Source organism: Mus caroli, chromosome 11 (assembly GCF_900094665.2).
Source record: "Mus caroli chromosome 11, CAROLI_EIJ_v1.1, whole genome shotgun sequence".
NCBI lineage: Eukaryota > Metazoa > Chordata > Mammalia > Rodentia > Muridae > Mus > Mus caroli.
Window position 1 is genome coordinate 66834760 of NC_034580.1, and position 24045 is coordinate 66858804.

General features: G+C 45.9%; 1 protein-coding gene across 3 annotated transcripts in view; it reads right to left on the reverse strand.

The window, feature by feature from the left end:
- Pitpnm3 (PITPNM family member 3) overlaps positions 1–24045 on the reverse strand; it is an 88446-nt gene that overhangs the window by 54417 nt on the left and 9984 nt on the right. For 2 of the 3 annotated variants that reach the window (XM_021176711.1, XM_029484174.1), the window contains exons 2-3: positions 17975–18070; positions 9894–10001 (exon numbers count right to left, since the gene is read on the reverse strand). In XM_021176711.1, coding sequence (XP_021032370.1) covers positions 9894–10001; positions 17975–18070 — 204 coding nt within the window. Of the gene's footprint in view, positions 1–9893; positions 10002–17974; positions 18171–24045 lie in introns of those variants that run through there. The other variant, XM_029484173.1, reaches the window with a different exon arrangement.

Genomic DNA, 24045 nt, shown 5'->3' on the forward strand with positions numbered 1-24045 from the left:
AAAAAAAAAAAATTCCAAGCACATTGATTTTTTTTTTTAAAAAAAATAGCTAAACATAAGAACTAAAACTATAAAATACTTAAAATACATAAATCTTCATGCTCTTGGGTTAAGTAATGGTTTCTTGGATACAGGACCAAAAGCATAGACAACAAAAATGGATTAGTTGGACTTCAAGAAAATTTTACATATTTGTGTTTCAGAGGACAGCACTGGAGAAAGGAAACAACAACCAGTAAGATGGGGAAATATCTGTAACTCATGTATCTGGCAAGATTCCAGTGCATGGAGAGCTCTTACAGATCAACAGTATAAAGACGACCAGTAGGCAAAGGATTTGAATAGAAAGCTCTCAAAAAAGAAAAGCAAGTGACCAATAAACACATGAAAAGATGATAACATGAGGGAAGTGAAAATTTAAGTACTCACTAGGAGGCTATAACCTAACAGGCAGAGGAGACGAGCATCAATGAGGGGCTGGAGAGCCGGGGCACTTTCACCCCAGGTAATGTGAAACGGGGGCTGCTCTAAAAGGTTAAACAAAATGAACAAAAATTCTAACTCTTGGAGGCTGGCAGTCAACGGGATGTAAAGTGAGTAAGTAAAAAAAATAAATAAATAAAAATTAATTAATTAATTTAATAAATTAATTTAAGAAATTCTAAGAGAGAGTCTGTATCAAGAGAGTTGATCATGCACACACACACATGTACACACGTGTGCACACACACACACACACACACACACACACAGAAACAATTACTCACAATAGCCAAAAAGTGAAACCATTTTAATGCTGATCAGTGGATAAGCAGAATAAGGCGTATCTGCACCACGGAGTAACATGCAGCCGTTAAGTACTACTATATAGGTGAGACTCAGAAACATCACAAAGGAAAGCAGACAGACACAAAGGGCCACCTCTCCTGGATCCTGCTGACAAGGCTTGCAGTGACTACTGACCTGAATGGCGTTTCTTTGGTGAACAATGTTCTGGAACTGGGTAACAGTGATGGCTACACACAGACCTCTGAAAGCCACTGGGACGTACGCTTTGAAAGAGAGAATTCTATGGCATATGAATTATACCTCGATTTGTTTTTTGTTTTTGTTTTTGTTTTTGTTTTCGAGACAGGGTTCCAGCCCTGGCTGTCCTGGAACTCACACTGTAGATCAGGCTGGCCTCGAACTCAGAAATCCGTCTGCCTCTGCCTCCCAAGTGCTAGGATTAAAGGCATGCACCACCACCGCCCAGCTATACCTCGATTTAAAAATAGAACTTGGCCAGAGATGGTTGCTTGGGCAGCATTAACAGTGGCTGCACGTTCTTAGATAATGGAATCAGATATCTACCACTGCCCTGTGCTGCAATCTCACTTTCCATCCTAGGCTAATTAATCCTGCCTTAAGTGTGTGGTCTGTTCTCACCCAGCTCCAATCAACAGAAAACCCTAAGATGGAATAGAGCAGACAAAGGGGGACTTCAGAAAACACAGAATGAACCTGTGCTCTCTCTGAGTCGATGCCGGGTTGTTAAGCAACAAAACTGATGAGAGCAGAAGAAAGTAGAAAGATGATTGCCAAAAGAAAAACCAGCGCCACGGATGCTGACCCGAAAAATAGAAAGCGCTGATGAGAAACAAACGGACAAGCTGTCATTTAGAGTGAGGAAAAATGCCCAGAATCCAAACAGAACCAAGAAATAAGAATATAGTCAAGTTAGCCGGGTGTGCTGGTGCACAGGGCGGTAGAGGCAGGCAGATCTGTGCATTCAAGGCCAGCCTGGAAAGCCAGAGCTACATAGTGAGACCCTGTCTCTGAAAATGGCAGAAAGGGTAGGGAGGGGATATAAGGACAAGCTGAAATGCTGCTGCAAGAATCTCTGCATCTGTCTAGCGTGAGCACTGGAAGAACAAACAGGGAAGATGTGATTGAATGGAAGGAACAGTGAAAAGGAAAGTTCCCAGCAGGGATGAGTGCATCCGGGTGCCAGGGAATCTCACTCAGGAGCAGTGTAAGCCGAACATAAAGAGAAGACACTGGAGCAGTGACAGCTTTGGAACAGAACTCCGGGCTATCCACACAGGACTAAGGATTACACTGACCTCCAACTGCTCATCGGAGATACTGCACGCCAAGAAGCCACTGACAAGGATCTGGTGGACGTAAGAAAAGCCGGTGCTTTCAAAGGCTAAACAAAGGTATGCTTAGAAGCACAAGGACTTGTGGAACAGGCTAGATGTCTTGGGGCCATACTGCTTGCTACCAAGCCTGACAACTTGTGTTTGGTTCCCAGAAGCCACACAGTGGGGAAAAAAAAAAAAAAAAAAAAAAAAAACAGACTCAGAGAAATTGTATCCTGGTCTACACACACACACACACACACAAATAACTGTTAAAAATGTAAAATTTTACAAATACAGAAAAGAGGGTATACACAAAATTTATTTATGTCAATCAAAGGCATTTAAAAATTGAAAGGAGAAAACTGTAGTGATTGATATGTTTGACCTAATAAATAGGGAGACTAGAACCTACAAGCAGAGGAAGTTTATTTTTAAAAGCATGTATGGAAACCCAGCACTAGGGAGGCAGAGGCAGATGGGTCTCTGTGAGTTCAAGGCCAACCTGGTCTACATAGCAAGTTCCAGGACAGCCAGAGCTACACAGAGAGACCCTGTCTCAAAAACCAAAAATTGTATGTAATATTCAGAGAGGGGAAATACATGTTAGCGAAGAAAGAACTTCATAGGAATAATACTTAATACCCAAACATTTAAACCACAAGATACTAAAAATCACAAACAGTCAAAACGATCTATTCACGGAGACTTTTATAAATGGTGCTCAACACTCAGATCAAGAAGAAGAAGATGGAGGCTTTGAACCCCTTGGGCATAACTGGCTGAAGAGACTCCTTATTCAGGCTGTGAAATGGACCAGTAGGCAGGATACATGTTTTGTGGTGATTGAAACTTGTACAGTTTGGGGGGTCCCTTTAAGAAAAAAAAAATCGTCTAAAGTTTGATAGTTGCAAAATTAATTTTCCACTGAAAAATAGTTCTTCCAAAGTCTCAGAAAGGACCAGTGAGTGTCCTCTAGTCTCTCTCTAAGTCGAATCACATGGAGAGTAAGAGGGGAGATGTCCTGAAATAAAAGTAAGATTGATTTATGTAAATTAAATAGGAAAAGGAGTTAATTGTGGAGCTGATTAGACATAAAACAAAGAACCTTTTTTTAAAAACCAAAATTGGTAAGTCTTTGCCCGAAAGATTAAGAATGACAAGGAGGAATAGGTGCATAACAAAGGAAACAGGGAAAAAACATGACTTTTTTTAAGAAAGTTTCTTTTTTTCAACCCAATGGACATTTCTGAAACCATAAGTCTAGGGCTGTACTTACTGGTAAAGTGGGTGACAGTACCATACTTCACTGCAGTCAGAATCAAACAAAAGCCTGCCAGCATTTCTGCTCCCAGGTCATGACCTAGAGATGCTCAACAACTCAAGTGCCTATTGTACATATATGCAATATTTTAAAAATATTTTTAAAAGATGTATTTATTTTATGTATGTGAGCATGCTGTCACTCTCTTCAGACACACCAGAAGAGGGCATCAGATCCCATGATAGATGGTGGTGAACCACCATGTGGTTGCTGGGAATTGAACTCAGGACCTCTGGTACAACAGTCAGTGCTCTTAACTGCTGAGCCATCTCTCCAGCCTCATACATGCAACAATTTTATTGTGAATTGTGATTTTTGGCATTAAACATGGATCCCTGGGACTGGAGGGATGGCTTAGTGCTGTGTTGCTCTTCCAGAGGCTCTGGATTCAGTTCCCAGCACCCACATGGCAGCTTCCAGTCATCTGTAACTCCAGTTCCAGGTTATCTGATGCCTTCTTCTGGCCTCTGTAAGCGCATGCATGCACGTATTGCACATAAATTCACATAGGCACATATATACATAAGTAAAGATAAATAAACAAGCCTCTTTTAAAGTGGGTTACCCTATCATGGAGATGGGAGTAAATATGGAGGCAAACTCTAAGACAGATACTCGATGCAATTTAAAAAGAAAAATAAGTAGTATAAATATTGGCAAGAATATAACTGCTAAGATTTCTAAATGATATGGCATATTGAAAAACCCAAAAGAGTCAGCTGACAAACTGTTAGTGCTGGTGCAAGCTTTCAAAGAAGCAAAATTTCAAATACACAGCTGTGATGGCTAATCTTGATTGTCAATTCTAGTGCACTACAAAGTCTAGGCCATTAGTGAGGCACAATTTTGGATCTGTTAAGGGTCTCTATGAAGGGTTTCTAAACAGGATTAATTGAGGATGAACCTCAACTGTGGGCAACACTATCCCATGGACTGGGGTTCCAGACAAAATGAACAGGACAAAAAGAGAGGCTGGGGTGATGGCTCAGTTGCTATGCAAGTGTGGGTACCTGTGTCAGATCCTCAACACTCACAGAAATGTCGCTGGGTATGGCAGATAGCCTGTATGGCAGCCCTCAGCAATCTAGCTGGCCAGACTAAACAAGTGAGTTTAAGCTTCAAGAACCCCTGCCTCAATATAGAAAGCAGAAAAATGATTGGGGAAGACACTGAAAATCAAACTCTGGTCTCTCACACACATATGTGTATGCACACATGTAAACATGCAGACACACACATGCACATACCACACATATATACACCTGTTTTGTTTTGTTTTGTTTTGATTTGATTTGATTTGATTTGTTTAAAAAGGGAAGGAAGGGGAAAAGCCACCTGAGTCCAGGCATGTTGCTCTCTGTTTCTTGACTGAGGGAGATGGTCCCTTCTCAGACATGATAGAGTGCATCTCCTGACACAAAATCAATCTTTCCTCCTTTAGGTTGCCTCTTGTTTGGTAATGGGTCACACTCATGAGAACAATAACTACTCAATAACAGAAAATGAGCTACATCTAGGATATGTAAAGGCTTCTTTATAAGTAGAAGCAAAGGGCAGATATTCTAATAAAAGATGAGCAAAAAAAAATTGTGTTTAAGAAAATCAGGCGCCGGGCGTGGTGGCACATGCCTTTAATCCCAGCACTCACGAGGCAGAGGCAGGCGGATTTCTGAGTTTGAGGCCAGCCTGGTCTACAAAGTGAGTTCCAGGACAGCCAGGGCTATACAGAGAAACCCTGTCTTGAAAAAACAAACAGAAAGAAAGAAAGAAAGAAAGAAAGAAAGAAAGAAAGAAAGAAAGAAAGGAAGGAAGGAAGGAAGGAAGGAAGGAAGGAAGGAAGGAAGGAAGGAAGGAAGGAAGGAAGAGAAAATCAGGCACTCTGGAGGCAGAGGCAGGCAGATCTCTGTGAGTTCAAGTCCAACCTGGTCTGCATGGTAAGTTCTAGGACAGCCAGGGTCACATAAAGAGACCCTGTTTAAACATGCACACAAACACACTAATAACAACGACAACAATAATTCAGAAGAGGGGCTAGAGAGTGGGCTCAGCAGCTCCGAGTGCACACTGATCTTGCAGAGGACCTGACTTTGGTTCCCAGCACCCAAGTCCGGAAGCTCACAACCACCTGTATCTCCAGCTGCAGGGGATCTGATGCCCTCTTCTGGCCTCTATGGGTACCTGCACTCATGCGCACATACACAGAGACATACACAGGTATATATCACCTTAAATAAAGTTTAAGCATTCCTTTAATAATGAAATATGTCAATGTCTATTGCATCAGAATGTGTATGCAAGTGACAGTCATGCAACGGTGCGAGTCAGAATAGGATTAATAAAAAGTAAAAAGAATGGGATGAATCTGTTTCCTTATGAAAAGCTCTTCCAGACTACTGTTAAGTTTTGAAAAAGTGATTTGCAGCACTAATGTCTAATTTGAGCCATTGAACTATGCACACTGGAAAGCTGTTCAATGAGGTCTGCCATGGAAGGGACTGGAAGGAAGACATTGGCTTTGTTTTTATTGTTGGATTTTCCTTACAACAAGAATGTATTCAAGAAAGAAGGCAGATATTTGTACTCTAATATTCACAGTCACATTAGTCACAATAGGTGAGAAACAGAAACAACCTGGAAGTCCAGCAACAGATGAGTGGACAAACTGAGTGGCATATACAATGGAAAGTTATTCAGCCATAAAATGGAATAAAGTCCTGATTCATGCTAAACATGGATGGATCTAAAAAACATTATGCTAATGAAAAAATCCAGACACGAAGAGACAAATGCTGCATGAGCCTGCTTCTGAGGGACCTGGAGGAGAGAGCAACCTGCTACTTGTCAGGGGCAGGGGGTGGGGATTGGTGCTCAATGCAGCATTAGTTTGGAATGGTAACAAAGTTCCTAAGATGCATGGTGACAGCCAGACAGCAGTGTGACCTAGCACTTCTGAACCAGATACTTAATGTATGTTTAAAAGTATATTTCAAGTTATGTGGCTTCTATTACAGTAAAAATTACTAAGTTAAAACAGGACAAGTAACAGTCAAATAATAACTAAATTGAACAGGGCTAATGCTGAAGGGTGTCTTTTTAGTGGAATACATATCACCAGGTAGGTGACTATATAGCTGGGCCTGCAATAAAGATTGGTGACTGATAAAGGACAGAAGCAAACCCAGGGGTGCACTGGAAAAGGAGACAACAGCTGCAAAGAGCAAACCTGGCAGCCCATGGCTCGAGGGTCCAGGCTAATGGCTGAGTACAAATTGCCAACTCCAGACTTGACCTCAGTTTGTGGATAGTGAGGGGCTAAAGTGTGTCCTTGAAGGGATATGATATCCATAAAGGAACACTCATATATGTGCATACACACCCAAATACACACATGTACAAACACTTAAACACACACACATACACATACACAAATGTACACAATATAAACATACACAAACATACACATGTATACATAAGCACATATACAAACATAATACACACAAACTCACATACACATACATGTACACTCAGATACCATTCCTTTGGGGCAGCAGCAAAAAAACCATTCACAGACAGTGAGAAAGAAAAAGTCACCCATGAGTAATTAACACCTTAAGCCTGAGCCACATATGGGTGTGGGGTCTAAATTTGCACCACCCATAGGGAGAAGACACTGTGAACTGTAAATTTAGCAAAAGAATATTCTAGGTGAGTGAAACCCTCCAGTTCAGAGAAAGAAAAAAAAAGACCAGCTAGATGCAGTGACACGCACCTTTAATCACAGCACTTGGGAGGCAGAGGCAGGAGGAGCTCTGTGAGTTCAAGCCAGCCTGTTCTATATAATGAGTTCCAGAACAGCCAGAGCACACTGTCTCTAAACCAAAAACAAACAAAAAGAAGGAAGGAAGGAAGGAAGGAAGGAAGGAAGGAAGGAAGGAAGGAAGGAAAGAAAGGAGAAAGGAAGAAAGGAGGGAGGGAGGGAGGGAGGGAGGGAAGGAAGGAAGGAGGGAAGGAAGAAAGGAGGGAAGGAGGAAACAACTATGGCCCAGGAGCATGTGCACACCATTGCACTCTCCTCAGAGTCAGTGCCCTCAAGGACTGGATGTTTGGATGAGTGAGGCAAGCCTGTGTAGCATAATAGAAATTGTGATGGACAGAAAAGATGAAATGCAAAAGATAATTCAAGGGGCAGAGGAAAGTCAACTGCATTCTGAAGATGAAGAGCATGTGGGTCTTTGAGTCATTCAGACAGGGTGCTACCAACAGTCAGAAGTCTAGAGCTCCTAAGAGGTCTTAGCTGAAGGTGGACCCTGGGATGAGCTGTGAGGGGAAGGGTAGAAAGCTTGAAGCAGGCAGGAGCATCAGCTTTTTTAGATCATCAGTTCTTTTCCAGCAAGCACACTCAGAAATCCTGCCTGGAATAGTCCCCAGAGCCTCCCTCTTCAGCCCTCTGCTCAGCCTTCCTCACTACACAGCATCTTGCCACTGTGGGGCAGGCCCAAGGATGAAGGTGCAATTTTGTCCATCTTTGTTTCCTCTGAATCTAGCACAAGGCTAGGTTCCTGCAGAGGCCCCACAATTGATGTCTGAAGTGACATTATTTCACATGTATGTCCCTTCGTGCTATGGCAGCTCGCATTATGAATCCACGGGAAAGTGGGAGCCAGAAATGCAACTGGCTTGCCCTTCTGAATACCCTCTTCCTTCTCTGCTCCGTGCTCCACGTTCTGTATTGGGGGTCAGGTGGGTGGGCGCCGTGGCATCAGCCCGTGCAGTCAGACCACTCACTTCCCTCATTTGATCCTGTGCCAGCACAAGGCGTTTGCTACACTACAGCTATGCGTATGCAAGGTTGTTCACTCCACCACTACAACGGCCTGTGACTGGGTGCATTTTTGCAAGTATTATCTCATAATTCTCACACCCTTAATACTCGTACCCCACACTGCAGCTGAAGAAACCAAGGTTCAGAGAGGTGCTAGAAACAGCAGGTCTGAAGCTCCTGTCCAGACCTTAGACTTCTGAGCCTCTGCCTGTCCAACAGACCTTCCTTCTGCTTCCTTACACCCTTCCCCCAGCCACCATACCACCCTCACAGTTCACCCTGCCTCTCCCCCCACCCCTGCTGAGCTCACACTGAGTCTGAGTCATACAAGCCTTAGCAGACAGGTGGGGGTGGGCGGGAGGAGAGGAGGCCAACTGAGTGGTGACTATAAACCTGGCTTTGTCTTTTTTGTGGCTACCGAGCATGGTTGGAGAGGAGGATCCAGAATATATGGCCCATTTTGAACTCCTTCTGAGCCCCTGGGGATGTGAAGCGAAGAGCAGACTGAGGAGCCATCTGCAAATATGTGGCTGGGGCACTATCTCCCAGATCACAAGTCAACCGAGAAGGCCCCAGTCTTTAAACATTCCCTGGACCACTGTCACATTCAAGGAAGGGGACAGTCTGCATCTGGCCCCTAAGGCCAATTTAGAGATGGTGTCCTAGACTAGAAGGACCTTAAGTGAGACTCAGATCCAGCTTCTCGTAGCTTCTTCATTCATAAAGTGAAAACAGCAGCTTGGGCCTACCCATCTCTCAGGATGGGTTCTTCTGCATGGGACAAGCTCTGGCCCAAAAGTGAAGAGGTTGGAGGATAAGAAAAGGATTGGGTGCTTGGGCAAGATGATCATTTTCTTGAGCTGGGTCAGCACTACGTCCGCTAGACAGCCCCTGATAGGACGGCTATAGCCACTTAGCTACTCTGACACAGACTAAAACTGTCTAGTGTCAAGGCCAAGAAAGGATAGGAAAGAAGAAGAAAGAAGGAGGAGGAGGAGGAGAAGGAAGAAGAAGAGGAGGAGGAGGAGAAAAGAAAAAGAAAAAGAAAAAGAAAAAGAAAAAGAAAAAGAAAAAGAAAAAGAAAAAGAAAAAGAAAAAGAAAAAGAAAAAGAAAAAGAAAAAGAAAAAGAAAAAGAAAAAGAAAAGAGTGCTATGGATTGGGTGTGTCTGTTCCCAAAGGTTCATGTGCTGGGCACTGAATGTAATAGCGTGGTGACAGTGGAACCTCTTAAAGATGGAGCCTGGTAGGAAGTGATTGAGCTATGGCTGCCTTGGGAAGGAATTTGTACAAATTTTGTGAGTGGGTTAGTTCCTTGGAGCCTATCTTATCTAAATGATCTCAGTCCCATAGACCTGGAATGTAACAGTTTGGCCTCCATTACCCTTAATTATCCATGCTCTTGAATGCCACTTGATGAACAAAGGAGGTGTCCTATGGAAGTGCCCTGGAGTTGTTTTGTCCCCCTGCCCCAACCAGGCAGCCCCATAGAGCCTCACCCCTTCAACCCCCTCCCCGACCCTCTGCCATCCAGGGAGTTCCTGTAGGTCCCAGGCACAATGGGCAGCCCCACCCCCACCTGTAACGCACATGCATAGCCCAGGCTTGGGAGAGGCCAAGACTCACCCTGATGCTCATCCAGCTTCCCTATGGTCTCGATCTGCTCTACCAGGTCATTGGAGCTCCACTGGCTCATTCCAATAAGGATGGCATTCTTTCCTTCAGCCACCTCCTCTGTGGGATGGGGAGAGATGGGCGTTAGCAGACAGAGCTGGTTAGGTAGCCCTAAGCAGAGCTGGTGTCTGAGGTGGGGTATGCATTTCACCCATAAGTTGAAATAGACTTCAACATTTTGTTTGCAGTGCTAGAGATGGAACCCAGGGCCTTTGACATGCCAGACAAGTGCTCTACCCCTGAGCTACATCCTCCACCCAAGACCTTGACTGCTGAAAGTTACTTCAGTAAGAGGACTAAACTTTTGAAGAATGCGTCATTGCAATAAGGGCCTGATGCCGTGAGTCACCAGGGTCCTGCATGCTATAGCAAGAGAAAGTGAGAAGGAGGCTGTCATCACTGCTAACACTGAAACTAGCATTTCTTGGAAAGAAAGGACCAAAACCTAAACCTCATTATTTTCCTATTATTTCCCTTTAGGAATGTTGTGACTGGACTTCTGTGAACCTCTGTTTTCCCAACAGTAAAATGAGATAGGCAATGTCCAACTCATAGAGTTCTGGGAAGGATCAAATGAGATGAAGTGTGTCAGAGCCTCAGGGTACAGAGGGGACCCAAAGATAAGGGCCACTGGGCCCAGTTCTTCTCCTGACAAGTAATTCACCAGCAGATCAGTAGGCTGGTTGGAGCTGGATGGGCACAAAAGCAGCTCTGAGGTAAGCGTAGAGAAAGCATTCTGGTTCTAAGCTGTCTATGCTACATGGAGACCTTAGTTTCCATCTCAACTAGAGGAACCTTTTAATGCCTCTATTGCCTGCTCAACTCCCCCTATCTGTGCCTCTGTCTTTAACAATTATTCTGGGAAGAATTGGTGGGGCCGTACCCCCTGTCCATACTACACACCAGACAGGGTTCCCTGTCTCCAACACCACACATGAGACACAGACCCTCATCCAGAGAAAGGATGCTTCTATTACAGCATACTTGTGGGATCGGACATGGTTCTCACTCTACCTTCCACCTCAAGATAAGCCCTCCTGGTGAAGAGCTTTGTGCCTTCCTTCACATCACATATGGCAAGGATGTTGAAGAGAATCCCCAAGTTTGGGATAGTGAAGAATAAAGACTGTTATCTGCTCTCTGGCCGAGGGTATCTCCAGCAACCACTATGGTGGACCAAAAACTTTGGGAGCTGTCCAGCATTCTGATTCACACCAGTGCTCAGTAGTCCAGATCCTATCTCTAACAACGCCTCCTGTCTTATTGTGTTATTTATTTGATTGATTTAACAGTCCTTATAAAACTTTTATAAGTGAGATTGGTATAAGTGACTGACAAATACTAATTCATAAGCCAGATGTAGTAGTGCATGTCTGTAATCCCAGCACTCAGGAGGTGGAGGCAAGAGATCTGAAGTTCAAGGCAGCATTGGTTACATAGTGAATTAAGATCAGCCTGGGCTACATAAGACCCTCTCTCAAACCACATAAAGAAAAAACAAACATTAATTCTATTCTCATAAAAATGGGACAAATAATGGGGCTAGGGATGGCTCTGTCAGTAAAATCCTGCGACACAAGTGTAGATACCTGAATTCAGATTCCCAGGACCTACAACAAAAATTGATGGCATCCCATGCTTGCGACCCCAGTGCTGGGAGTTGTGGGACAGAGATAGGTGGCTTTCTGATGCTGTTTAACCAGACAGCCTTGTCAAATGGAATTTCGGGTTTAGTGAGAGATCCTGTCTCAGACAGTAAAGATAAAGAGTCGTCACAGAAGACACCCAACGTCAACCTCTGACCTCCACATGCTCACATATGAACAAATCCACAATAACAAATAACAAATACATGCCACAAACACAACATAACTCTCTCTCTCTCTCTCTCTCTCTCTCTCTCTCTCTCTCTCTCTCTCAAGGAACAATGATTGCTATATCTTTGTTTTGTAGACAAGGAAACTGAAGCAGACTGTAGTTGAAAAATCTTTGTTCAAGAGTTCTGCCTAGCAAATGGGATTCTGGGCACTGGGTAGGTTCAGATAGCCTTAAGCCTGCTATTGTGGCATACATCTACAACTGCAGCACTGGGAAGACTGTGGTGGGAGGATCAATAAGTTTGGGGCCAACCTACGCTACACAGTGAGAATCTGTCTCACAAAAGAGTAGAGAAAGCCCTGACATTCTACCCTCCCATACCCTGTCCTGTACCCCTTGTGTTGGCTGGCCCCACACCCTGAAGGGCTTCCTCAGTCACATGAGCCCTCTCTGGGGATGATTTCACACCTGTAAGTGGCATCCAACACTGGGCAGAGATCTGACCAGGTCACCGTGCAGATTGTACAAGCTGTGAGCTTTGTTTTTTCATGCCCCCTCCCCCTCCATTGCTGTTTCTGTTTTCTTGTCCCTTAAATGGCAATAAAATGTCTAGCTCTCTAAGTCCTCTAGCAAGCTGCCACAGGGACAAATAATATCATAGATTCAAAAGAACCACACAAGCTAAAAACGGTGTGCAAAATACAAGGTGGCTTATCCTTAAAAGAACCACAAAGAGGTTAAAGCCAGGCATCGGGGCTCAGGCCTTAATTCTGACTCTGGCTCACTTGGCTACCCAAGCAAGTGGGTATTCTTTTGCCCATTCCAACATTCATCCTGCAGCAAAGGGACTCCTAAGCACATAATGTGTGTTTAAGATGTGACCTCTGTCCCACAGGAAGCCAGTGATGTGAAGGACACCATTATAAAGAACTCCAGTGTGGGAAGACCAAAGAGCAGGGTGCAAGGTCTGGTGCTAGGCAGTAGGTGCTCAGTACAAACTAGTGATTTCTACAATTCGTGGAGCTCCATCCCAGGAGTGTGAGGCTGATCTCTCTCTCTCTCTCTCTCTCTCTCTCTCTCTCTCTCTCTCTCTCTCTCTCCCTCCCTCCCTCCCTCCCTCCCCCCATGCACCCCCCTCCGTGTGTGCGTGTGTGTGTGTGTGTGTGTGTGTGTGTGTGTGTGTGTGTGTGTGTGTGTTTTCCTCTCTCCCTCCTGCTTCCTTTCCCTCTGCTATCTGGAATCTCTCCTGGAATCTCACTCTGTTCTCCCTCTCCACTTGCTCAAGCTCATCCCTCCAAAATGCTTTGTCTCTCCCTCCCTCTGGAATTCTGGCTTGTCCCCCACTCTTCACATTCATCCTTCAGATCTTCATTCTGGAAACAATAGGCTTTGTCCCCTGTGAGGCACAGAGAAAACACATGCAAACACACACACACACACACACACACACACACACACACACACACACACGGAGGGAGTGCACAGCATGCACAATTGCTCCACTTAAAGTGTTTCCTAACAGAGGGGCCACAAGACCCAACCCTAGCCTCCCTCCGCTTTCTCTCCCAGCAGAGCTGCCTCCCCACTGCACACACAGAACCCCAGAGGGAACATCTGGATGACTGCCTGGGGTATTTTTTTTTTTTGTTCCCCATGCTAAGCTCCATGCGGAGCCTCACTCACCATCAGTACAACTCTAACCTTAACCCAGCATGACTCTGCTCTAAGCCAAAGCCCGGGAGAGCCCTGCAAGCCCAGCCTCCAGGGTTATCAGGGAGCCTGTCTTCCTTCCCAGGGCTTGGGGACTCTCCTGTGCTTCCAGCTCAAAGACCAGGTTATTTGTCACCTTTTCTAGTTGGTTGTCCAATATCATCCACATCAGGCCCACAGAACCAGTCTTTCCAAGGACCTGAGTGCTTGTTGCTTGGTCCTCACCTTCACTCTGTCCTAACATAGACCCCATCCCCTGGGTTTCTCTAACTCTACTAATTCTCTCTCACAGTGAGAATGGTCCCCACTCCACCCATTCCCAGAAACTTAAAGGCACTCCCTCTCTCACCTCCCCTAATACGAGATGAGGGCAGGACCTTAGAGACTGCTGAGGCTTGCATCTATAATAGCTCCTCTGTCCAGCAACTGCACTCCTCTCCTTCTTCACCCATGGGCTAACGGCTACATCCTTATTATCTTCTAGAGGAGAACTCCAGCCAGGGATTTGAGACTGGTCTGAGCTCAGATGGCAGCCATTCAATAGCACTACCATGATGAAGATCTGGGCCCTCAGACTCCACTTTATATTATTTCCTCTTGTCCCGACTTGAAGTCTCTGGGAGGCCATATGCTCATAGCAGAAGCCCAACCAAGGAAAGAAGATCTAGTCTAAGCCTCTAATCAGCTATGGGACCTGACTTTGCCTTAGTCTTCTATACAATCCGGGTTATTAATCTGAGCACCATCTTTTCCAAGTTGCTATGGAAGGAAAGGAGCACCAAAGAAAAAGAGAACAGAGATGGATAAAGAAGGTTGGCAACCAGTGAGGAGGAGGGCGTCCCTTTGCTTTGTTCTTGGTCAGACTTCCCAGTGCCAGTGTACCTAAATATAATCAGGCTCCAGACCCCTCGCCTCCCCAGTCACTAGCCAAGATCAGCTTGCTCATGCATATTCATAGAAAGAGGGGTGGGTACTTAGAACCAAAGGGAACAGTGACGGAAGATGCCAGGACTTCATGGGCCACAAGAATGGCAGTTCCTAGCCATTTTTATTTTGATCTTAATGCCTTTCAGCTTTTATTAGTTTGTGTTGTATGCATTTAAATCTCCTAATAAAAATGTGAGGGGAATGAATGAATGAATGAGTGAATGAAACCCAATGTAACATTTTGACAGTTGTAGATGCTGTGAGGCAGTGATCACACCCAGTTTTCTCCCGTTGTTTTTGCTCTCCTTCCCACCCTGAGACCATTGATCTGCTCCTGTCCCCGTGGGCTGCTTGGCATTTTCTCGAGTTTTTTGTCAGGGCAGTCACCCAGTGTGCTCTGCTTCGGTCGGACTTGTTTTCTGTCAGAGTGACTTATTCTGATGTTGTCCACACTCTTGCATGCTTCAGTTCACTCCTGTCTTCTAGAACAGACTCTGCCTGCCCATTCGCTCACTGGTTTTCATTTGGGATGCTTTCAGACTGAGGCTAGAATAAATCAAACTGGGATAACATTTTGCTTCATTTGAATAAACACTTAGCAATATAAGGGTCACGAGACTAGGGGCTGGGGCAGCAGGAACCTAGGCCCCTGTGCATTCTGGGAGACTAGACATTGAGCTACATTCCCACCCTTCTTTAGAAACTACCACCAATTTTCTGAAATTGTCCATTGTCCCCAAGAATAGTGTGAAAGGACCCTGTTCTTCCACCTTGCAGCCAGATATTTTAATGAATCGTTCTAATAGGTACATAGTGGTATCACTACAGTTCAGACAACTTCTTATATTTATACTTGTTTATTTTGTATGTATCTGGAGGAGGGGTGCTCATATACCACAAAACACACGTGGAGGTCAGAGGACGACTCTCAGGAGTTGGTTCTCTACTTCCACCACCTGGTTCCCAGGATCAAACTCAGGCTTGGTAACAAGCAACCCTTACCTGCTGAGCCGTCTCACCAACCCATCCTTACCGTCGTGTTTTGTTTCTAGTGTCTGCATGTATGTACACGTGCGTGTGGAGACCAGAGGACAGCCTCAGCATTGTCCTCAGAAACACCATCATCCATTTTCTTGAGACAGAGTCTCTCACTGGACCCGGAGCTCATCAATTAGACTGGCTAGCTAATGAGCACTGAGGACTCCTTCGTGCCCCTCCCCAGTTCTGGGATTACAATGCCTAGTGTCTTCACGTGAGTGCTAGGGATTGAACTCAGGTTCCTGGGCTTGCAAGGCAAGCACTTTACCAGCTGAGCCACCCTCCCAGCCCCTCTTTGCAGTTTTGATTTGCCTTTCTTTGATGACTGGTAGTATTGAGCAGCTTTTCATATGTTTGTTTGCCATTCAAACGTCCTCTGCAGTGAAATGCCTATTGCTGTGTGTTGTCTTTATAGCAGTTCTCACTATGTGTCATTTGCTTGTGCGCTGTCTTCTTCTCAACCTGCTTTCCAAGCCATGGCCCCATGAGGACAGGAATGAGACCTGTTTTCAGTCTCCACACTGAGGATGGGACCTAACCCTGGTTACACAGATAATAAGTGCTTGTGACAGAAGGGATACGTGAAGCAGGGTTCTACCCCTGATCTGCCACAGTCTGCAGCCCTAAGTAAAAATCCCTGCCCTACTGTAGCTTCTCACCTTGTGAAATGGGATGGAGGCTGGGAAGAGGCTTAGCCAGTAAAGCGCTTGCTGTGTGAGCATGAAGACCTAGTTTGATTCCCAAAACACACATAAAATGCTGGGTAGCTTATAATCCCGGACCTGAGGAGGAACACACTCTTGAGGGACATCCCAGCTCTTACATGATCTGGGTTTGAGGCCACACCCTGAGGAGAAGCCTAGTGTTCTGGAAGAATGGAGAGGGCAAAGAAGGAGATGATGAGGCAAAGGGAGGAGGAACAAACAGGTGTCCAGACTGTGGAGACGGGAACACATGGTAAAGCCAAGTTCTCTGAGACTCAGGAAGGGAGGGCAGACACAGCTGAGGGAGACTGAGAGAGACAACGGTCCTAGGCATGGGAGCAGGAAGGTTCTTCAGCTGCTCGCAGGGAAGACAGGCCCAAGGCAGATTTGACCCCACAGATGCTTGCCTCCTGCAGCATGCCGTCATAGCAGCTAAGGACAAACAGCCCTGATGAACTGCAGAAATATTGAAATGAAACTCTTCTGCGTATCAAAATATTGAAGCTGTGTTGTCACACTGTGGGTTAGTTGCTATGGAGAATAGCAGCCCTGGCAGCCACTCCAATCAGACACCAAGGGAAGATGGGAAATGAGCCCCCAACGGGCTGGTTTAGGGACTTTACTGGGGAGAGACTTCTCTGCCCAGAGCCAAGAATGGGGAAGGCTAAGTGGGGACTGCCCAGTGGCATCCAGTCAGGCTTCCCTAGAAATCCCCTGAACCCCAGTATTTGGGGAATATTCTCCAGCTGGGAACATACAGAGCTAATAAAAAACTCAGACCCCAGAAAGGGAACACCATGCCTGAAGCCAAAGTGGAGGTCATGTTCAGACTAGTGCCTGCTGGCCTGTCCTGGGTCCACAGGCTGCTTATCACCATCTGTCTGTCCCTAAGATCATAGTTACCGAGTATTGCAAACCAGCCCCGTCTCAAACAAGTCAACCTCCTAATCTTGGTGATGACCCACAAGGCTAGAAGGCACCAGGATCTCTTTGTCCACTGAGCCTAGCTCAGCACGGCTACCCTGTCTTCTCTCCTAACTCCAGATTTACTAACGTCCTGCCTCTGCATCTGCCTAGTGTAATCACACCTTGGCTCCTGTGTTCTCTCTACCTGAAATACCACTCTTGGGGTCCCTCTGGGTACCATTTGGATCCCCACTCTCTGTCACAGCTCCCCTGAGTATCACTGGTGGCTCTCTCCATATCTGTGCGGCCTGTCTTAGAAGCCACATAGCTACTGTTGGCATCCTAGACCAGTCTCATCTATCCTTCCTTTCCCCCTGGAAACCACCCCACCACCCCCACCACATAGGTCTCCCTTCAGAGCCTGAAATAGTCTTCAGTCTTTCCTAGGTCAGAGCCACCATATCTGCTGCCCTATCTGTCCAGAAGGCCCTTCTTTCTCCTCACCTGACAAGCTCCTACCTCTTGGCTCTACAGAAAGGGGATCCCACCCACATCAGAGTCAGTGCCCTGGCTACATTCTCTCCCATGTCCTCTGGTACTTTGGGCTAGATGACATCACTCTCACCAGTGACTGGGTTTCCTCTGCATCCTCTTGTGATGTTCGCTCTCGAGCTAGACTATCTGCTTATGAGAGCATCAAACAAACCCACTGTATCCCATGGTATCCCAAGTACCTGGCACATATTCGGAGCTTTGAAAATATTTCAAAGAGTGAACAGGTGGGTACTGAGCCCCCACTCCCATCAACTGTCTATGGAGTTTGAAACTGCAAGTGTGGGTGGAGACTGCTCTAGTCCTCAACAGTGATTCACTTTGCAGGACTTCTAGAAAGATCCCCCAGCCGGTGGGGTGGAGATGAAGTTCACTTACCTCTAGCATCAAAGAATTCATCATCTGAACTCTCCACCGAATCACTGAGGACATTCCGAAGGTGCCAGGGGGCGCCACCACCCGGGGAAGGGCCACCTACAAAGAAAACATGAGTGTCAGCCAAGGCTGAGAGGGTGTCCCAATATGATGGGGCCAGGCCGAGGCCCCTCAGACAAAGGTCAGCTACATCCTCCATATCTGAGTTCTCCCGCTCTGTAGCCTCCAACCACACTAATCCCCCTCACCACCGTGTTTTCACTTAAGTCCAAAAGCTCTCTCTGAGGAAGCTCCACAGGGACTGAGTTGGGGGTAGTAGCTAAGAGACTCAGCCAAAGGGATGGTGTAATGGTCCACAGTTGAACTGTGGTAAGAAATCATCTCAGCTGCTTATAGCAACAGTGATTCACTTCCACTTCATGGGTCAGAGAAGGCTCTTTTCATCACGCTCCCTCGGAGGGGCCACCACCTCATGATGTCACCATCTCCAAATGAGATGTCAAGGTCCGACGAAGCAAAGAAATGGAAAGTCAGGCCTGGTTTTAAACTCTCCTGCCCAGAAATGTCATGCTTTGCCCACATTTCATTGGCCTACACAAGCCACGTGGAAAGACCAGACATCCTGATGACCACCAGAGAGGTCAGCCACACACTGCACATGTAGGCCACAGCAAGACTCAGCACTACACACATCCAAGTGAGGAAGGGCATGATTGAGAATGTGCCCTGTCTTTGTCACCAGCAATCTGAAAAGCCCTTCCTTTTCCATCCCAGCCTCAGTTTCCCCCTGGAGACAATCAATCTCCAGCTGAATGGATAAGAAGTTATGTCTCATGTCAGGAGACTCAGCAATGGCAGCAGCAACTAGATTAGTCTCAGAGAACAGCGTGTGGGGCTCAGAGAAGAGCGTGCGGGGTTCAGGGACCTCCACAGCAGGCAGGAAACATGGACACCAAGTGTGGTCCCTTACACCAAACTCTGCTGCAACTTACTGCCGAAGGGAGGTAGACCAAGAACACAGCTGGTACCCACCCCCATTCTCTGGTCCTCCTTACTCAGCACTGTGGGAATCACATGGGCTCACCATGCATGCAGAGACTGTGAGGTGTATGAGATGCAAGAGATGCCAGGGAGACTGCAATCTCATTATACAATGAAAACAATGGAAGAGGTAGGAAAAAAAAAAAACCCCAACAACCTGGTAATTACCTGGTAATTTTCCTGGGGAAGTTCTAAAAGACACAGGTGTGAACTGATTGTCATAGTGTTTCAGTGATACCTACGTTGCAAGAGAAACCCCAGTGTTCGTCTGCAGGAGCTGAGCAACACACATCATATACCGTCATATGAGAGGATTCCCAGCAACGGTTGCAAAGATGAAGTAGAGCTTTAGGCACTGACATGGAAAGATGCCCATGGAGTATGGTTAGCAAAAATACACACAAGAAGGTTCCAGAACATTTTGTGACCTTGTTTTGTTTTGTTTTGTTTTGTTTTGTTTTGTTTTGTTTTGTTTTAAATAACTTAGACCTGCATACTGAGGGGTGTGTGTGACATTTGGTTAAGAGCTTAGGCCTGGTTCAGGTTCAGGCCTTGCTTCTTAGAAGCTGTGTGATGTCAGGTACGTTGCCTCTCCTCTCTGTGCTTTGGCTTCCTCATCTCGGCTGTGGCGCTAACCCATGCCAGCCTTAGGAGCTTATTGCAAAGATTAAACAAACTGCGTTGAAAAGCTTAGCATCGTGTCTTGCAAAGATAAAAGTGTTTGGAACAGTAATTAATACATAAATATACTTCCCAAGCTGTTAACATGTTTGGGAGACACACACACAAGATGCCATTTATAAACATTATCTCTATGGAGTGGAATTTGATAAGAGGCAGAGGAAAGAGGAAACTCAGTCTTGACGCTGCATATGTAATGTTATATGCCTACCAAGATTTTGGTCTAATGTATCCGTTCTGAGAGACTCCTTCCCCACACTAGCATCTTCAGAACTGGGTGGTGACTTAGGTACTGGTACATCATAAGCTAAGTAGCGTCATTTATCCCTTCTCCTCATTGGTATTCAAATAAGGCTGCATCCTGCCATTAGGGCACGTTCAATCAAAAACAGAGAAATCGCCATGCACCTGGGTACATCTTCCCTCAGGTAGAGGCCTTGGCCTTCAGTCTCTCACATCCTGTCCCCACAAAGACTTAGGTGCTAATATCAACAATGTTTCTGCTTCCACTTACCCATCTGTATGTTGAGAAAGCTAACAGAGGCTCCTCCATGGCGGAAACTCTGGATCTTGAGGAGTCCATCTGGCACACAGTAGGTACCAAGAACTGTGAGAGGTGCACATCTCCCCAGCTTCAGGCAGGGGGCATCTTATGATGCAGTCTGTGGAGACCTGCTACACAGCCCCAGCTCACCCTACCCACCAACCTGCAGGATGCTAGCATCGCTTCCTACAGTGTGCATGAACAGTTTCAGGAGAGGCCAGCCCTCCTGCCCTGCCCAGCACAGACTCCCAGACACATACCCGAGTTATGCTCTATGGTTTGCAGCAAAGAGAGAGAACATTCTACAACACAAAAGGGCAGAGGTCACAGGAACACCAGTGTGGGATCACCTCTAGATGCAAAATTATTTCCGCCCCACACTTTCTGTGGAGCCCCTTGAAACTTCAGCAGGGCAGGGGCACTTATTTTCCCACCCTTAAGCCCTGGGTTTATTGAGAGGAGGTCTGAATATAGGTGTGCCATAACTGTGACTTTCTACCATGGATATGAGACTATTTTCCAAATGTATGTGCAAGTTGTGAGCTAGTGCAATAAGGCAAGAAAAGTGGAAAATAAAAATTGAAAAACAAGAAACAAACCCGTGTTTATTGTGAAATCACACGATTGTCTACATAGAAAGCCAAAAGTCTACAGAAAGAAAATCTGCTAGAGTTAATGCCCGAGTGTACAGCATAATGGCAGGAATAGAGATTAGTCCACAAGAATCCACTGTGTTCCTATACTCCAATAATGAACAGCTAGAACTTCATTTGTACCTAAGTATTTTTGTGATGTGATAAATGTCTTTTCATCTTCAAATATATGCAGAGAGTTTGGTGACTCCAAAACACAACCAATAGGGTTAGAGAAATGTACCAGAACTTAAGAACACATACTGCTCTTGCAAAGGGCCCAATTTCTATTCCCATATCAGAAGGTTCCCAACTACCTATAACTCCAGCTCAGGGGGAATCTGACTCCTCTGCCCTGCAAAGGCCCTGCACTCATGTGCGCGCTCATGCACACGTGCACACACACACACACACACACACACACATACACACACACACACGAAAATAAAAATAAATCTGAAATTTTTAATTAAAAAAAATCATTTGAATTTTGTCCCAAACTTACATTAAGTTAATTAATGCAGTTTTCTCAAGAAACAGATGTGAGTTATTAAAATTATCCTATAGCTCATATAAATACATACCACATATTGATATACAAACATCTCTTACTATCCAAGTCTATTTTATTCCTAAGAAGCAAGAGTTTGCTTAGACGGTAAGAAAAGTGCTGTCAGCCTTGTCTATTCAGCTCCTGTATACTTGCAACAGTGAACACTACGAGCTTGTGTGGTGACATCACCATCTGGAGAATTGCTAGGGTCTTTGTGGTCCTTGAGTTTGAATAGCCAGAGATGAGTGATTTGCCTCTGCACACGGAGGCTCTCACACACATACCATATGCACAAGTGCACAGGCATGGGCATTCCTGCCAACCCCCTGCTTCCAGTGTGTGCTACAGCCTGAGAAAAAAAGAGAAGAGGGTTCATCATCACAGCAGCCCCCTGCGCCAGCCATATCATCAGTGGTCACGGCACCATTCTGAAGGTCCCCAGTCAGCACTGGGGTGGGGGCAGGGAGGCTCTTTCAGAGGGGGCACGTTCTTCTAGTTGGAACAGAGCAATGAAGAGGCTGGTGGGCATCAAAGGAAGCTCCCCTCCCACAGGCACTGCAAGGACTGCTGTCTGCCGGGATAAATAAATGGGACTTCCACCACACACAAGTTCTCCGGAGGCTGCTGAAAGGCCACCTGGATCACCTAAGGAACAAAGCTCACCCCGGTGGGAAAAGGTACTACCAACTTAGAGCTGTCCCTTTAAAGTCTTCCTTCCACAAGAGTTTCTAACAGTGCCATCGGTGCCTGAGAAACAGGCTGGCAAATGCATGGGTCTGTCACCTAGCCTCGCTCATCAAAAGCACTTGGTGGCCCTTGCTAGTTCTACATGTGAACCAACCCAGCAGCTTCCTTCTTCTGCAGCTTACAGCAACTCTCCTCTCTGATGAGTCTTTTGCCTCCTCTGAGTTCAAAATACGTCTCTGGGCTTATTTCCAATTGCACATTCTGACTTTTTATGATTGCCCACTTTGCTTTCAAACTGCACTGCCTGCATGTTTTTAATGTGTGCTGTAAGTTTGTTTACAGAAGACACCAGGCCTTTCTTCTCTCCTAGTGGGTGTCTACCCAGAGCAACCTCTGTAAAAGCAACAGGGAACCCCAGCTATATATACCTAATATAAAAGTAACTTGTGTGACAATTAAACGTGTGATAGCACACCTTTAATCCAGGAACTTAGAAGGCAGAGGCAGGTAGATAGATCTTTGTCATTTCTGGACCAGTTTGTTACATAGTGAGTTCTAGGCCAGCCAGAGCTACCCGGAGAGATCCTGTCTTTAAAAAAATAAAAAAAATAAACCTAGAACAATGTACATGTTAAGAAGCAGCCAGCAAGGCCAGCAAGATAGCTCAGCAGGTAAGGGTGATTGTCATCAAGCTTGGTGACCTACATTTGGTCTTAGACCCCCACACAGTAGAAGAGAATCTCCTGCCTCAAAGTTATGGCAAATGCATGTTACACACATATATGTGCATGCCTGTGTATGCACATATACACATGAATAAATAAGTAAACTTAAAAGAAGCAACTGGCTTCCGGATGGGAGCGAACAGTCTTTTGATTGACCCTCAATACATTGACTTCTAGCAAGTGGTAAAGATATTTCAAAGACGGGGGGGGGGGGGAAGCCCATGAGGTCATCTGTGGAGGAGACTGCTTGGAAAAGAGATCAGACAAGCTGAGAGCTGAACGATGAGAAAGACCAGACACACAAAGTATGTGTGTGTAAAAGTTCTGCACAGAGCTTGGAACATGACCTTTTGAGTGACAAGACCTTGCATTCGCTCAGTCCTCTATGATTCAAAGCAAATGAACCACTCTGATCCTCAGTTTTTCTCATCTCTAAAATGGGTATCATTACCCTTACCTTACCATTATAAGGTTTAACTTTAATATCAGCCACCAGAGTTTCTAGCTGACTGCCTACAGGGGGCCTTTGTTATCCATTGAACCAAGGCTTGAGGCAGGGAAAGAATACCCAAGAAGTTTCTAGCTGCTGCCAGGGGACTCCTCAGGCTTATGTCTGCCAAGGCTCGACTTGTCTCTGTCTAAGGACCACAATTACCTAACCCCCAAAATGAGCATCAAGAAAAGACTGCCTAAGCACTGCCAATGGAGAAAGTACTGCTGCTTCCCAGGCCGGAGCTGGCCCTGCAGGTGTTGCGGGGAGGGCTGTTCGAACCATCTCCAATCTGCCTCCAGACTCATCAGCCCCTTACTGCAGGCCCAGTGTGGTCTTCTAGAACTTGTGACAGGGTTTCTCTTACATGAGTGAAGCCAGACACCAAGTCAGATCACTGGCTCCATCTCAGGCTCCACATCTATAACAGACAGGCAGACACACAGCCAGACAGGAGCCTTCTGGTCTGTCCTAAGGACCTCAGGTCAGCCCTGCCTAAGCCCCTCTTTCAGGATACACTGCCTCATACTTAGGAGCCCTGTCCAAGTGGAGCCACCTCACAGGAAGGAGGCAGAAGCATAGGCCAATGCTTCCTGGGACAGACCTTAGGCCAGATGGTGTTTGGGGGGAGGGAGGGGGAGAAGAGAGGAACTGGAACCATCCTGGCCCTTGGGAGTTCTGGCTCAGGGCTCAGCCCTGCTCTGCCCTGCACATAGCACAG